Source organism: Ailuropoda melanoleuca, chromosome 18, assembly GCF_002007445.2.
Source record: "Ailuropoda melanoleuca isolate Jingjing chromosome 18, ASM200744v2, whole genome shotgun sequence".
Taxonomy (NCBI): domain Eukaryota; kingdom Metazoa; phylum Chordata; class Mammalia; order Carnivora; family Ursidae; genus Ailuropoda; species Ailuropoda melanoleuca.
The window spans coordinates 23,697,178-23,713,935 of record NC_048235.1 but is presented as its reverse complement, the minus strand read 5'-3'; the positions used below and the strand labels follow the sequence as shown (position 1 = coordinate 23,713,935).

The window sequence follows — 16,758 nt, the reverse complement described above, 5'->3', positions numbered from 1 at the left end:
GGTCTGGGCTGCAGAGTGGTGTGTGCACTGTGCTGGGTGGGGACAAGGACAAGGTGCAGAAAGCTGACTCATTGGGGATTCTCTCCTTTGGGTCTCACTGTCCCACCCCTCAGCTCCTTTACTAGAGCTGAGCACCAAGGGCTTTGGAAGGCTGGGACCCTCTTCTCCACCTTCAATCTCACTGTGTGCAGGTTGCCCTTCTCTTGGCAGTCCACACCCAGCAACCACTGGATACTCCTGCTCTGGGCCCACAGGACTGAAGGACTGGAACTTTTATGTTCTTACAGGCCCTAAGACTTGGAAAAGAGGACACAGATTTGAATCCTAGCAAACAGCAGAATGTCCGGTTCAGCCACTGAATGTGGCTTCACAATGCAGCAAGTAGGATTGTTGACGCCTGCCTCACTAGGTTTAAATGGTACACCTCACACACACCTTTTAAAAATATCATTCATAGAGGTACCTGGGTGGCTCAGGCAGTTAAGTGGCTGACTCTTGATTTCAGCTCAGGTCATGATCCCAGGGTCCTTAGGATCAAGCCCTGAGTTGGGCTCCACACTCAGTGGGGAGTCTGCTTGAGATTCTCTCTCTCCCTCTGTTCCTCCCCCCACTCACACTCACTCTCTTAAATAAATAAATCCTTTAAAAGAACTGTCATTCATATAAATATATTTTTTAAAAAAAGAGTAAAGAAAGCTTACTTGAACTATGGGACATCAACTGAAACAATATTTGCTTTATGGGAGTCCCAGAAGGAGGGAAAAAAGAGAGAGATAGAAAATTTATTTAAAGATAATGGCTGAAAATCTCCCAAATCTGGGGAGATATGGTCATCCAGGTACATGAAACTCAAAGATCCCAAATAGATTCAACCCAAAGAAATCTTTACTGAGATACATTATAATAAAAAAATCTCAAAAATCAAAGAAAAAGAGAATTTTGAAAGCAGCAGAAGAAAAAAGTCTGATACCAGCAGATTTCTCAACAGAAACTTTGCAGGCCAGGAGAGTGCAGGATGATACATTCTAAATGCTCAAAGAAAAAACTGTCAACTGTCAACCAAGAATAGTTTACTTAGCAAAGCTGTCCTTCAGAAATGAAGGAGAGAGAGACTTTCCGAGACAAAAAAAAAAAAAACAAAACAAAAAAAACCCAAACCAAAACACCGAGGGAATTTATCACCACTAGACCTGCCTTACAAGAAATGCTAAAGGAATGCTTAATTTTTGAGTTCAGTTGTTGTCACTTGCTTACACAAGATTGTTGTAACTATGAGAGATACTTTGAAAGCTTCATGGTAATCACAAAGCCAAAGCCTATAACAGATACACAAATGATAAAAAGAAAGCATACCACTACAAAAAAACCATCAACTCACAAAGACAGACAGAAAGGAAAAAAGGAACTACAAAACAATCAGAAAGCAATTAACAAAGTGGAGATACTAAGTCCCTATCTACAAATAATTACTCTAAGTGCAAATGGTTTAAATTCTCTAATTAAAAGACACAGAGTGGCTAAATAGATACAAAAACAAAACCTAACTATATGCTGCCATTAAGAGACTCACTTAAGTTTTCAGGGCACTTAAAGCTAAAAGTGAAGGGATAGAAAAAGATATTCCATACAAATGGAAAACAAAAGAGAAGAGAAGTAGCTATACTTACACTGGACAAAATAGACTTTAACTCAAAAGCTGTAACAAGAGACAAAGAAGGTTATTATATAACAATAATGAGGGCCAACTCATCAAAAGGATATAACAATTATTTATGTACCCAATACTGAGCACCTAAGCATATTAATTATTAACAGATCCCAAAAAACCCAAAAATAGACAGCAAAATAATGGTAGAGTATTTCAATACCCCACTTTTAACAATGGACAGATCATCCAGACAGAAAATCAATAAGGAAATAAGAGACTTGTGTGATACTTTAAACAAAATGGACCTAACAGACATATACAGTATATTTCAACCAATAGCAGCAGAATACACGTTCTTCTCAAGCACACATAGAATACTCTCCAGGACAGATCATATGTTAGGTCACAAAACAAGTCTCAAAAAATTCAAGACGACTGAAGTCACATCAACTATCTTTCTGACCACAATGGTATGAAACTACAAATCAATGACAGGAGGAAAGCTGGAAAAGTTCACAAATACGTGGAAATTAAACAAAACACTTCTGAGGAACCAATGGGTCAAAGAAGAAATCAAGAGAACTCAAAAAATATCTTGATACAAACAGTACATACACAATGGATTATTATTCAGCCATAAAGAAAAAGGAAATACTGTCATTTGCAATAGTGTGAATGAACCTGGAAAGGTAAGTGAAATAAGGCTGATGGACAAAAACAAATACTGCATGGTATCACTTATATGCAGAATCTTTAAAAAAAAAAGGCTAATATCATAGAAATATAACAGAATGGTGGTCGCCAAGGGCTGGGGATGGAAGAGATGGGGTAATATAGGTCAAAGGATACAAATTTTCAGTCATAAGAAGAGTTAAGTTCTGAGGACATAATGTACAGCAGTACTGACTATGGTTAATAACATGGTATCTTATACTTGAAAGCTGCTGAGAGAAGACCTTAAGCATTCTCTCTCACACACACACACACACACACACACAGCTAACTATATAAAGTGATGTGATCTTGGTAATTGTTTCACAATGTACATCAAATCATCACATTTACACTTTAAATATATACACTTACATTTGTCAGTTACTTCTCAATAGTTTTTAAAAAATGAGAGTAAAACATCACCAAATAAAATATCTGACTGAGTCAAAAGGATATTGACAGCTTGTAATGCTGAAGGTCTTAAAAAGAAATACAACAGGAGTTTGTCAGTACTTGGGTTATTTTGCAAAAAGAAAAAAATCGGCCCAGAAATTAGAAGTCTGACTTAAAAACAAACAAACAAAACAAGAGGCAATATTTCCTTGCCATTCTCAGATTTCCCCACTGCAATTTCAGCTGCTGATGAGCAACTGTAGAAGCTGACAACAGATAATTACGGTTTTGCTGTAACATGAATTTGAATTCTAAGGTTAAGGTGGCTATGTGGGAAAAAAGCACCTAAAAAGCGTGCCAGTAGACCTCCCAGCACCCACATCTCAAGAGTGATTTGTTGTTCTCCCCTACTCTACCCTGGCCCCATAACTCAGTAAGGATTTAAAGGTAATTCTTTGACACTCGCAACCCTACTTTATATATATGTTATATGGTGCTATTTAGGATTCACAAAAATCTCAGCATACATCCATTTCACCCCCAAAGTTTGCTGCATAAATGTAAAACATTTCGATTTCCTTGTTTTACTATAATCTGTATCAGTTTGTCTAAGGGCATCGCAATCCCTTGTGCCTCCTGTTATCCACTTATTAGGTCTATATTCTTATTCTACAACTACAGCTCAAAGGCAAAATTCATTCTTTCTACAGCATTGTGGAGAGAATTCTCAGACCAAGAAAAATGTCTTCTTTTTTCCTATGCACCAGGGTTAGAAGCCTCTATAAAATTCATTTAATTCATTAAAATAAAGTAGCATCACAACTGTTAATAGAAAGTAAAAGAAACAAATTGTTCATGAAAAGCTATAGGGGGAAATTCAATTCAGAAAATATTTTCAGCTTCTAGGTAAGAGTTTTGCTTTTTCAACTCCATAAACCCACTTTCGTTTTTAGAATTAGTTAAGAATTAACTATTTAACATTTAGTGGTCACTCACTATGTAAAATCAACTTGTAATAAAAACATAAGACATGTTAAAAAGCATTATTTGACTTTATTAACCTTACTCATCATGTTGAATATAATGCAAAATTAAGTGGTGACCCTTATTTTTAGTCTATTTCAAAGCATGGTCTCTTAGATTTAAGAATTAGGGCAGATAAATGTCACAAGAGGGAGGGGAATCAAAAAATGAAGTCCAAAAAACCCCACTGATATGTTTATGTGTGAAAAAGTTTGAGCTACAGCCCTTATATTCCTCTAAATGGTATTTTCTTCTGACTTTCCATTAACCTCACCAGTAACTGAATTCTTAACAAGACCCTATAATCTACCACAAGTCTTCCAACTACAAACTGAAAAGAAATGTAGGCAGATATGTGTACCAGGTACTTTATGAAATTCACCATGCACAGCTGAACTTCACACATAGAATTCAAAAATCAAAAGGATTTTGATTGATATTGTGATTTGATTGTGACATTCTTAAAACCCAAAGGCTACATAAGGCCTTCCAATCTTTCCTTCACTGTAAGAAATGACTTGATCTAATGTTAATGTAGAAATACATTATACATTTTAACATCAATAAGATATGACATTCAAGGGGAGCGCCAATAAGCCCTTGCATTTTAAAACCAAGAGGGACACATCTTGGACATTTTAAATTATAAAAGTCAATTCTAAGCAGGAACTGTTACTGTGTAACAAATACTGCTCATATCAAAAGTGCTGGTGACAAAAAATTCAATATGCCCTCCCCACACAATCTGTTCACACATATTTATATATAACTTTAACTGTAGTAAGATTGTAAATGTTTAAGTTGCTTAAATTTTGCACCACAGGACTAATTCAGTAAGTATTCATCTGCTACCTCTTTGTAGCAACTCCAGTTAGAGTGAATGATCCATGGGCAAAGGGCAAAAATGCTGTTATTTTCTAGAATGTGGCATTTGTGGAGCTGGAGTGCCCTCTACTGGTAATGAAGAAGACACACTCATAAGCTGTCCTGCGTGCATTTTCTCATTAATTCGGAGTTCACATCCATCTTGAAGCATTCGAACTGCTATTCGGGCAATGTTCTTAGAGTCGTCAAGACCACTGTGAGGCCGCCCATCATAATCCATTCCTAGCTTTTCAAGCATTATTGTCAATTTGGTTTGGCTTCTAGGAACCTGGAAAATAAACAGCTTAGTAAATAATTCTTTAGTAGTCTGTAAGTCACTGTGAAAAATAAGAAAAAGGGGGGCGCCTGGGTGGCACAGCGGTTAAGCGTCTGCCTTCGGCTCAGGGCGTGATCCCAGCGTTATGGGATCGAGCCACATCAGGCTCCCCACTATGAGCCTGCTTCTTCCTCTCCCACTCCCCCTGCTTGTGTTTCCTCTCTCACTGGCTGTCTCTATCTCTGTCAAAAAAAAAAAAAAAATCTTTAAAAAAAAAAAAAAAAAAAAAAGAAAAATAAGAAAAGGAAAATTAACCATAATAACTAAAGTTAGGCAAAGGGCAACTACTCTTAGTCAAATGAAGCAAATAAATAACTCAAACCTTCAGAGCTTTAAAAAAATTATCTCAAAAATGAAAATACATATAAACAGGTAGAATACTCAAGACATCCAAACAGTTTGCAGTTTTATAATTTGACAAATCATTTATGAAAGGAAATGTATTGTTCTGGGCATCTAAGTTGAAGCTCTACCATTTTTTTTTTTTTTTAAGTAGGCTTCCCACCCAGCGTGGAGCCTATCATGGGGCTTGAACTCACAACCCTGAGATCAAGACCTGAGCCGAGATCAAGAGTCGGACACGTAACTAAGCCACCCAGGCACCGCAAAGCTCTACCATTTTAAGCCAAACATTCTTTTCCACGGCATTTTACTATGATGTATTATTTTATTTGACAGACTCCTTAGACAGATACACCAAAAAAAACTAGCCTTTCTATGACTAATGATAATGAAAATCCAGCATGAAAGAAATTATCATGAGGTATTTTTCAACCTATTTAAATACCTGCTCCAATTTGATAAGTGTAAAAATCTCACTGCCCAAATTTCAATATGCCCCTCCACTTTTGAGAACCACTATTCTATCTTCTGTTTATGTGAAGTTTTATATTCTGTAGTTTGTATAGCTATGACATCTTGGGGCCTCAGCTTCTTCATCTGAAAAATAAGACTAATAGTTATAATCCTTACTCACTGGGTTATAGGGAAAATCACAAAGCAAATGATATAAAAGCACCATGATAAACATCATTATCGTAAACTGTAATACTGCAATGCATTCTGTTCCTTCCATTTAATATCACCTAGAAAAATGTGCTTGCAAAAGTAACTTTTCCAACATGTTGGAACAACTTAGGTGAAATGAACTATTCCTAGACACACACATCCTACCAAGACTGAATCATGAAGAAAACAGAAAATCTGAACAGACCTACAATAAGTAAAAAGGAAGGAATTATTAATCAAAACTCTCCCAACAAAGAGAAGCCCAGGACCTGATGACTTTGATGGTGAATTCTACAAAACATTTAAATAAGTCTTAACACCAATCCTTTTCAAAATCTTGCAAAACACTGAAGAGGAAAGAACACTTCCTAAGTCATTTGATGAGGTTAGCATTATCCTGATATCAAGCCCAAAGACACTAGAATAAAACTAGAGCATTATCCCTTATAAATACTGATACAAAAATCCTCAACAGGCGTGCCTGGGTGGCTCGGTTGTTAAGCGTCTGCCTTCGGCTCAGGGTGCAATCCCAGAGTCCTGGGATCGAGCCCCACATCAGGCTCCTCCACTGGGAGCCTGCTTCTTCCTCTCCCACTCCCCCTGCTTGTGTTCCCTCTCTCGCTGGCTATGTCTCTGTCAAATAAATAAATAAAATATTAAAAAAAATTCTCAACAATACTAGCAAACCAAATTTAGGATATTAAATGGATTATACACCATGACTAAGTGAGATTTATTCTTGGAAAGCAAGGATAGTTTAACATACAAAAGTAATCAATATAACAAACCACATTAACAAAATGGAAGGGAAAAAACACATGATGACCTCAACTGATGCAGAAAAGGCATCTGACAAAATTAAATACCCTTTCATGAGAAAAATACTCAACAAACTAGGAACAGAAGAAAACTACCTCAAAATAATAAAGGTCATATATAAAAAAATTTAGAGTGAACATCATATTCAACGGTGAGAAGGCTGAAAGCTTTTCCTCTAAGATCAGGAACAAGATAGGGATGCGCACTTTCACCAGTTCCATTCAAAATAATATCAGAAATTCCAACCAGAACAAGTAGGCATGAAAAAAAATAAAAGGGATCTGAATTGGAAAGGAAGAAGTAAAGCAATCTTTGTTTGCAGATGTCATGATCTTATATGCACAAAGACCTAATGATTCCACTAAAAAACTGTCAGAATTAATAAGACAGCAAAGTCACAGGATACGAAGTCAACACACAAAAATCAGGTGCATTTCTATACACAAACAATGAAGAATTCAAAAAGGAAATTAAGAAAACAATTTTATTTCACTAGCAAAAAAAAAAATTTTTTTTTAACCAAAGAGGTGAAGCTTGTACATCAAAAACTACAAAATGTTGCTGAAAGAAATTAAAGACAACATAAATAAATGGGAAGACATCTGTGTTCATAAATTGAAAAATTTAATATTATCCAGCTATCAATAATACCCAATATGATCTATAAATTCAAAGCAATCACTAATAAAACATTAACTCAAAATGGATCAAAGACCTAAACCTAAGACTCAAAACTATAAAATTCTTAGAAGAAAACCTAAAGGAGAAGTTTCATGGCACTGGATTTGGCAATGGTTTCTTGGATACAACACCAAAAGCAGAGGCAACAAAAGAAAAACTAGATAAACTGAACTTCATAAAAGTTTAAAACTTTTGTATATCAATGGGTACACTATCAACAGAGAAAAGCAGCCCATGGAATGGAAGAAAATATCTGGAAATCATAGATCTGAAAAAGGATTAGTATCCAGAATATATAAAGAATTCCTGAGTCCCTGAATAGCTCAGTCAGTTAAGCATCTTCCTTTGGTTCAGGTCATGATCCTAGGTCCCTGGGATTGAGTCCTGCATTGGGCTCCCTGCTCAACAAGGAGTCTGCTTCTCCCTCTCCCTCTACGCCTCCCTCCTGCTCGTGCTCTCTCTAATAAATAAAATTAAAAAAAAAAAAAAAGAATTCCTAAAACTCAACAATAAAAAAAAAAACCTACTTGATTTCAAAATGGGCAAAGGACTTGAACAGACATATCTCCAAATACATACAACTGACCAATAAGCACACAAAAAGCTGCTCAACATTACTAATCATTCTGGAAGTACAAATCAATACCACAATGAGATACCACTTCATACCCACTATTTTATTTTATTTTATTTTATTTTTTTTAAAGATTTTATTTATTTGACAGAGATAGAGACAGCCAGTGAGAGAGGGAACACAAGCAGGGGGAGTGGGAGAGGAAGAAGCAGGCTCATAGCAGAGGAGCCTGATGTGGGGCTCGATCCCATAATGCTGGGATCACGCCCTGAGCCGAAGGCAGACGCTTAACCGCTGTGCCACCCAGGCGCCCCCATACCGACTATTTTAAAAAAAGGCAAGAAAATGGAAAATAAGCTTTGGCAAGGATAGAGAACTGGAACCCTTGTGCATTACTGGTGAGAACGTAAAATGGTGCCACTGCTATAATGTGAAAATCCTCCAAAAATTAAATGCAGAATTACTGTATGATCCAATTCCACTTCTGGGTATATACCGAAAGAACTGAAAGCAGGGACTCAGTTATTTTTACATCCACATTCACTGGAGCATCATTCACAACAGCCAAAGGGTGGAAGCAACCCAAGTGTCTACCAACAGATGAATGGATAAACAAAATGTGATATAAATGTAATGAAATACTTTTTTCACGTTCAAAAGTAAGGAACTTCTCAAATAATGGAATTATTTAGCTTTACAGAGGAAGGAAATTCTGACACATGCTATAACATGTATGAATCTTGAAGACATTATGCTAAGTGAAATATGCCAGTAACAAAAGGACAAATACTGTATGACTCCAGTTATATGAGATACCTAGAGTGGTACAATTCAGAGACAGAAAGCAGAATGGTGGTTACTAGGGGCCAAAGAAAGGGGAAATAGAGAGCCACTCTTTAAAAGGTATAGTTTCAATTTTGGAAGATAAAAATGTTCTGGAACTGAATGGTGGCAATGATTCCATGACAGTATGAATATTCTTGTTGACACTAAACTGTGTACTTAATGGTTAAGATGGTAAATTTTGTTATGTATATTTTACTATATGAGAGAGAGAGATAATATGAAAAGTCCTGGATAGTGCCAGAAAAATGACTGACTCTATTAAACAAAGGCCAATTCAATCATGTCTAAAATTTAATAGCTGTGTGAAAACCTGGATGAAGAATGCATAAACCTCACACTTCCTCTGGCCTGGCAAGGAAAAGTTCTCAGCAAGATGACTGACTTGAAAAGCGAATGGTAGGAAAATAGTAGGCCAAAATTTGCTGAATGGTTTTAAGAAGAGCTACAAAAACTAGCCTAGACATTTTCATTACATAAACCAATTCAAGAAATCTCTGTAAGGCCCTGGATAAAACATTTAGCTTCCAGTGACAAGATTCTTGGATTTTGAAGAAAATTGAGTCTTTGGAAAAATCATATTGCAAAAAAAAAAAATCTTAAATGTTCACACTTTTGCTTGGGCTTGACAGTGAGAAAAGCTGTTTGCAAGTCTCAAGACCTACTGAAAGCCATTTGGAAAAACTGTAGAAAATTAGACAGTATTTTTCTTCCCTTCGAACACCAGAGTACGAGTAGGTATAAAAAACCCTTTCTCAGACTCTCCTGCTCAGCCACATAACCTGACTCTGAAAAGAGCTTTGTAATGTACAATCTGATCATACTCTAGAGATGAGATTTACTGATATGCCTTTAGAATAGTTGTGGATTTCTGCAAAAGAAGACGGTCCAGTCATTCATAGAAAAGCAATGAACATTTTGCTGCAGCTTTCAACCTTTTTATATGTGCGAGTAAGCCTCGTCTTATTTAACAAGATGAAGAGCAAGGGCAGAAGTTGTCTAATTTCAGTTGAAAACGAAATCCATGAAAACTTATCTCAAATCCAACCCAGAACTGAGTATTTGTACAGGAAAAAAAAAAAAGACAAAAACAAAAGAACAAAAACAAACACAGCTTTTGCCTTCCCAAAGTGTATTTCATTCTACTTTAACTTCAAAAATGACATTTCTTTTTTTTTTTAAGATTTTTATTTATTTATTTGACACAGAGAGAGAGCCAACAAGCGAGAGTGGGAACATAAGCAGGGGGAGTGGGCCCAGAACGCCGGGATCACACCCTGAGCTGAAGGCAGATGCTTAACGACTGAGCCACCCAGGCGCCCCCAAAAATGACATTTTAATGCATACACAGAACTACTGAAGAAACAAACATGTTTGTATAATTTTGTAAATTCTGAAACTACATTTGAGTATGATCATGCCACACATAGATAAGTTCATTTTCTAAAATCTAGTATAAAATTGTCTGTAATCTATATTTTTATTCATAATGTTTCAGCCTACTTACAGAAAAATCCAACCCACTTTAAGCCAGCTATTAAACAGAGAAGTATTATGCTTGCCCTCTAAGTTTCTTTCTTATTTTTTTTTTTAAAGATTTTATTTATTCGACAGAGATAGAGACAGCCAGCGAGAGAGGGAACACAAGCAGGGGGAGTGGGAGAGGAAGAAGCAGGCTCATAGCAGAGGAGCCTGATGTGGGGCTCGATCCCATAATGCCGGATCATGCCCTGAGCCGAAGGCAGACGTTTAACCACTGTGCCACCCAGGCGCCCCATCCCTCTAAGTTTCTTAAACGTGTGAGAAGGAAAGAGATACTTTCAAATTTAATGATCTATTTCCACTCCTAAGAAAGGTTGGGTAAAAAGTCATTTTCAGTTTTAAAAAGGAGAACAGAATACTTTGTACATGCCAAAGACTATACATTGTTAGTATCAGAAAAAAAGAAAAGAGCACCCTAATAAATTGGTCAACATAAACAGATCCACAAAAAAATACTATTCTCTACTCAAAAGAGCGCTGGCAATGTTAATGCCTTACTATATCTACAACTTTCTGAACACTCTAATGTATTGTGAGCTGTGGATGTTTTTATACAGACTTGAAAATTATTTTATGGCTTCACTAATTATTAATAATTATCCTTAGACTAAATAGAGTTAAAGGTTTGAGAAAGACACGCTAACATAAGAATGCATTGTCGCCTGGGAGGTATACCAAAAAAAAAAAAAAAAAAAAAAAAAAAAAAAAAAAAAAGCAAACCTAAAGATGACTGAGCCCCTACAAATTTATATGAAACACAGAGGATAGAGGCACATTTGAATTAATATCACAGGACACAATTAGCAAAATCCAGACAGTGGGAAAATGGAAAAATGGCTCCATGTCTTTCTTTCTTTTATTTTTTTTAAGATCTTAATTATTTGTCAAAGAGAGAGAGAGATGGCACAAGCAGGGGGAGTAGCAGGAAGAGGGAGAAGCGGGCTCCCCACTGAGCAAGGAGCCTGATGTGATGTGGGACTTGATCCCAGGACCTTGGGATCACAACCCCAGCACAAGGCAGACACCTAACCAATTGAGCCACCCAGGTGTCCCAAAACGGCTCCATTTCTTTAAAAAATAATAATAATAAATCATTAGAGAGAAAAAGGAGGTGGAAAAGGAATTTAGAGATTAAAAAACTTAAGAGACACGTCAATGAACTGTAAGTGTGTGGATCTTATTCTGATCCTGATTCAAAACACAAAAGGTAAAAGGAAAAAAAAAAAAAGAGGTGAAGGGGATTAAGAGGTATAAACTCCCAGTAATAAAAAAAAGTCATGGGGATGAAATGTACAGCCCAAGGATACAGTCAATAATACTGTAGTAACGGTGTATGCTAGCAGATGGTAACACATATGATGGTGAGCACGGCATAATGTACAGAACTGTCCAATCACTATGTCGTATGCCTGAAACTAATAAATGTCAACTATACTTCAATTTTAAAAATTAACCAAAAATTTAAAAAGAAAGAACCAAGATGCCCTTCAACAGATGACTGGATTAAGTAGTTGTGGTCCATATATACAATGGAATATTACTCAGCTATCAGAAAGAACAAATTCTCAACATTTGCTGCAACATGGACGGCACTGGAGGAGATAATGCTAAGTGAAATAAGTCAAGCAGAGAAAGACAATTATCATATGATTTCTCTCATCTATGGAACATAAGAACTAGGAAGATCGGTAGGGGAAGAAAGGGATAAAGAAAGGGGGGTAATCAGAAGGGGGAATGAAACATGAGAGACTATGGACTCTGAGAAACAAACTGAGGGCCTCAGAGGGGAGGGGGGTGGGGGAATGGGATAGACTGGTGATGGGTAGTAAGGAGGGCACGTATTGCATGGTGCACTGGGTGTTAAACGCAATAATGAAGCATCGAAATTTGCATCGGAATCCGGGGATGTACTGTATGGTGACTAACATAATACAATAGAAAAACATTAAAATAAAAAAAATAATAAAAATTTAAAAAAGAAAACTATGACATTTGATGATATTAAAGAATTACTGTTGATTTTTTTCTAAGCGTGACAATGGTATGATGGTTATGTTTTTTAAACAGTTCCTTATTTTTTGGAGCAATGAAATGTTTATAGATCAAATGAAATAACGTTTGAGATCTGCTTCAAAAGAGTAAGGAAAGGGGAAAGTGGGTAGAGATACAGAGGAAACAAGGTTGGCTATGAGCTTATACCTGTTAAAACTGGGTCATGAGGGTTCATCACACCTGTCAACTTTTGTACATATTTGTAATTTTCCATAACAAGTTTTTTTTTGAAAAATCACAAAATAAGTGAAAAGTTCGATACGTTCACAAAAAAGGAAAAAAATATTTACCAAATATAATCAAAGGACTAGTATCCAAGATAAATATCTATAAACAATCACAAATTGTAATCTACAATTACAAAAGGACAGATCACCCAATTTTTTAAAATGGGAAGATTTAAACAGGGACTTCACAAAATAAATTCGAATTGCTAATAACCATAGAAAAACAAGCTCAAGCTCCACCTCATGAGTAATTAGGCAAATGCAAATCAGAATCTTAAGGAGATGGCAACCCACGTCCACCAGATTTATAAACATTTAAACTGTCTGGCAATACCAGATGCTGGCAAAGACGTGGAGCAATTACAAATTCACCCACTCTTCTGGGGAGAGTGCAAATTGGTACACCCCCCTCGGAAAACTATTTTTGCATCACCTAACGTCAATGATGCACATATCCTATAAACCAGCAATTCTACTTGGTTTATACCCTGGAGAAATGAGTGCACAAAGGCACCAGAAGACATGTGCAAGAATGTTTATAGCACCACTGTTCCTAAAAGCTACCAAAATGGCCAAAGTAGGACAGACAAACAAACTCCTATATATTCACACAATGAAATTTTCCACAGCAATAAAATAAACTAACTACAGCTACATACATAACATCAATGAATCTCAAACACAATCCTGAGGAAAAAAGCAAAATGAACAATTCAGCCAGTATGATGCTAATTATACCATGTTCAAAAAGAGGGAAAAGTAAACTATATGGTAAAAGGATATACACATAAATATTAAAGCTATAAAGAAAAACAAAAAAATGATTTCCATGAAAGTATGAACTATTTGGGGGGCCCTCTGGGAGAAAAGAAAGCAGTTGAGTGGAAGGTACAAGGGATTTCACTTTAAAATAATCAAACTCCACTTTTCTTTATGTACATTTCTCAGCTTTAAAAAATGTTAAAACTACAAAAAGAGTTAAGGGAAAGAACTTTTTCTCACAAAACTACTTTAGGATTTGCTTCACCAAAATGAGGTTGTAAAGGAAGAAAGAAAATGACAAAAAGTCTAACACATGATAGAGAAGCAAGAAAAGAATCTCCTAGGATGATTTTAGAAGAAGCCTGAAGAACAAATAGTTCAGACTAGAACAGGACTAAAGGCTGCAGGAAGGTAGTCTCCAAGGAAAAAAGGAAAGGAAAGGAAAGGAGAAAGGAAACGAAAAGAAAGGAAGAAAGGAAGAAAACTCACCACTGAGTGTTCTGAATCCTGAGAATGATTTACAGTTTGAATGGAAAGTAAAGGATAAGAAAACAACTGAAGGCACCTGTAAAATCTGGGGAGAAGGTGTGAACACCCTCCGCTGCTACAGGTACATAAGCACTGAATGATGATTTGATTATAAAGATAATGTAACTAATGAAGAAGACACGCAGAGGGGAAGGACATGCAGGTATGGTGGCTTTTTCATAGAGCTAAATCTTCATCTTCCATGGCAGGAACTCCATACATATCTCAAACTGAAAATTCAAGAAATAGGATAAGCATATCATTTAGAACTATGAAGGTAAATAAACTATGAAGGTAAGAAATATCTACAAACAGCTGGAAGTGTTTGCCTCAGGAGAATAAGAGGAGTAAGGAGAAAAAGAGCCAGTACTGATGAGGGCCGTAGTGGATGAATGCCATTTTTCATAAGCCTTGTAGTACTACTTTAAAAATTTACACTACACATATGTATTAACTTTGATAAAATTAAAATTCAGTGGGGAGCATTTATTCCACAAACGATTCACATACTGAACACCCACACAGTTTCAAACCGCTCCCTGAAGATCATGTATTTACAGCTAACCTATTCAAATAATGGTAACAGATTGGAAAAAAAAAAAAAAAAACAGCTCAACTTTCTAAACTCATATGATCATCCTGTTTGGATTGTAAAAACTTAAAACTAAAGTATAGAGCCTTTTCCTGTGAAAAGCACCTAGTAAATCACAACTTAACATACATGCAAAATGTAATAAATTTATCGTTAAGAGCACAATAAAACAGAAATTTTACCTTGTAAAAGTTTCCATACGACTTTCGAATATTGATCCACTTTTTAGCAAAAGGAGGATATTTGAGCCTGCTTAGCCGGCACTGAATGTTCAGGAACTTACTCATATCCCACGAACTTGTAAAATCAAAAACAGGGGTGGAAAAATGATAAAATAAATGCTATACTATTCTTACTAGTATTTTAAGTCATTCTATTTGTTTTTTATTTACGTGTCACCTTTTTTTCTGATATTCACACATATCATCAAGCTTGGAAAATTAACCTTCCTCCAAAATACTATTTCAAAAATAAACAACAAAGAAAAGTAGAAATCAGGTATATCAAATTTTTTCATAAAAAAATCTTACTGGGCTAATCATGATCACGTTCATGGTTCTGATTACTTGGGTGGACCTCTATCTTGTTAATTATCTTTTCATAATCCCAAAATAACTCTGCTAAGCTTACTTTTAAGGCCAGGTTAATCGCATTAGGAAGTTCTTTGAGGGTGTACTTTGAAACAAACTAAAACGAAAAAGCAAATGAACAAAATATTTGAAAGACGAAAGTAGTTGTTATTAAGTGGTGAGAACACAATTTGTTCTGTTATAGCATGTTTCTATAACACTAATCAACTTACGTAGTTAAGTAGGAACATACTGATTGTGTAATAAGGAAATCGTGTTGTTTCATACATGGTTTTTCCTAGGGAAAGGGAGGTAATACAACAGCCATACAAATTATAACCTTCAGCAGGAAAGAAAAAAGCTCTCAATTCAGCTGCTGTACTGCCAACAGGAGTACTTTCAAGTATATTTAAAAAAAAATTAAAAACGAGTGCTTGTCCCCAGGATCCTACTGTTTCCATGCATTTATAATATCCTCTGAGGCAACTTCCACTAACTCGGAGCTCCCTGCCTGAGCTGCCCAAATTATTTCTGGAGGTACGAGCGATGTCTCAGAACGTGAGGCTTTTACAGAATCACACATACTGTGTTATGACAGAAACACCTACATACTTTAGCAGGAACACTGCTCATTCAGGTTTAAAATTGATAGGTTTCTAAATAGGTCAACCAACATTTTCCAAAATTTCTATTTTTAAACACAATTATAATGTGACTACACTCAACGCTTTTTTCCTATGTAAGGGTCACTAAAAAACCCTTTAGGTAAGTGACATCTCAGTTTTAGTGTACAATCTGTCCATAGTTTGAAAGACAAGTTGATTAGGACTTCCTTCTTCAACCTTAATAGCATTATGGTATAGGAGCTGCCTTGGCACAATGCCTGTAATCCTTGTTTCAATCCTTCTAATCTTCCCTCTAAGCTTTCCAACTAACGAACACTTTTGAGCACACATTCTGAGTTCAGACTTTAGGAAGCACTATGGAAGACTATCAAGTACCAGAAGTTCTCATTCAGAAAGGATTTTTAATCTCCCTGCGAATAAGTCTTACATAAATAAAGTTTAGATATCAGAATACTCAGTCAGATGGCAGCACAAATGGTACATATATAAAAGACTATAAGACATTTTTTTTCCCAAAAAAAAAATCAGTGTGAGTTGTAGTATGTGGAGTAAAACAAAACGGCTTTGAATAATAAAGAAGCAGTAAAGGAAGAAAGCCTTCCAGTAGAGAGGAAAGCATGAATAGGTGCACAGAGAAAGGACACACCATGTGATTCATGGCCAGCATGCACACAGTGGACCAGAATGGCAGGTGGATCAGGCTACACAGGTGGGGTGAGGTTAGATAAGAGAAACTTGAAAGCAAGACTAAGAGTCTGAACTTCTTCGAGCAAGGAAGTGTCATGATAAAAACTGACTTTAGTAAAGTCATTTTAGTTTTACATATTAATTATCTTTCTCTAGTTCTCTAGCTCTGGATTAAACTATTATCATTCTTTCCCTCCTCTTTTTTTGGTCCTTAGGATGCAAAGTTTAAGTAGAAAAAAACAAAACAAAGTTTAGGTAGAAATAAGAAT

General features: G+C 36.0%; 1 protein-coding gene across 2 annotated transcripts in view; it reads right to left on the bottom strand.

The window, feature by feature from the left end:
* Window positions 1-784: 784 nt before the first annotated feature.
* ERI1 (exoribonuclease 1) overlaps window positions 785-16,758 on the bottom strand; it is a 37,012-nt gene continuing 21,038 nt past the window's right edge. The window contains exons 5-6 of one of the 2 annotated variants that reach the window (XM_019809837.2): window positions 14,790-14,904; window positions 785-4,931 (exon numbers count right to left, since the gene is read on the bottom strand). In XM_019809837.2, the coding sequence (XP_019665396.1) occupies window positions 4,689-4,931; window positions 14,790-14,904 (358 nt within the window). In that variant the 3' untranslated portion in view covers window positions 785-4,688. The remainder of the gene's footprint in view (window positions 4,932-14,789; window positions 14,905-16,758) is intronic. The other variant, XM_002929162.4, reaches the window with a different exon arrangement.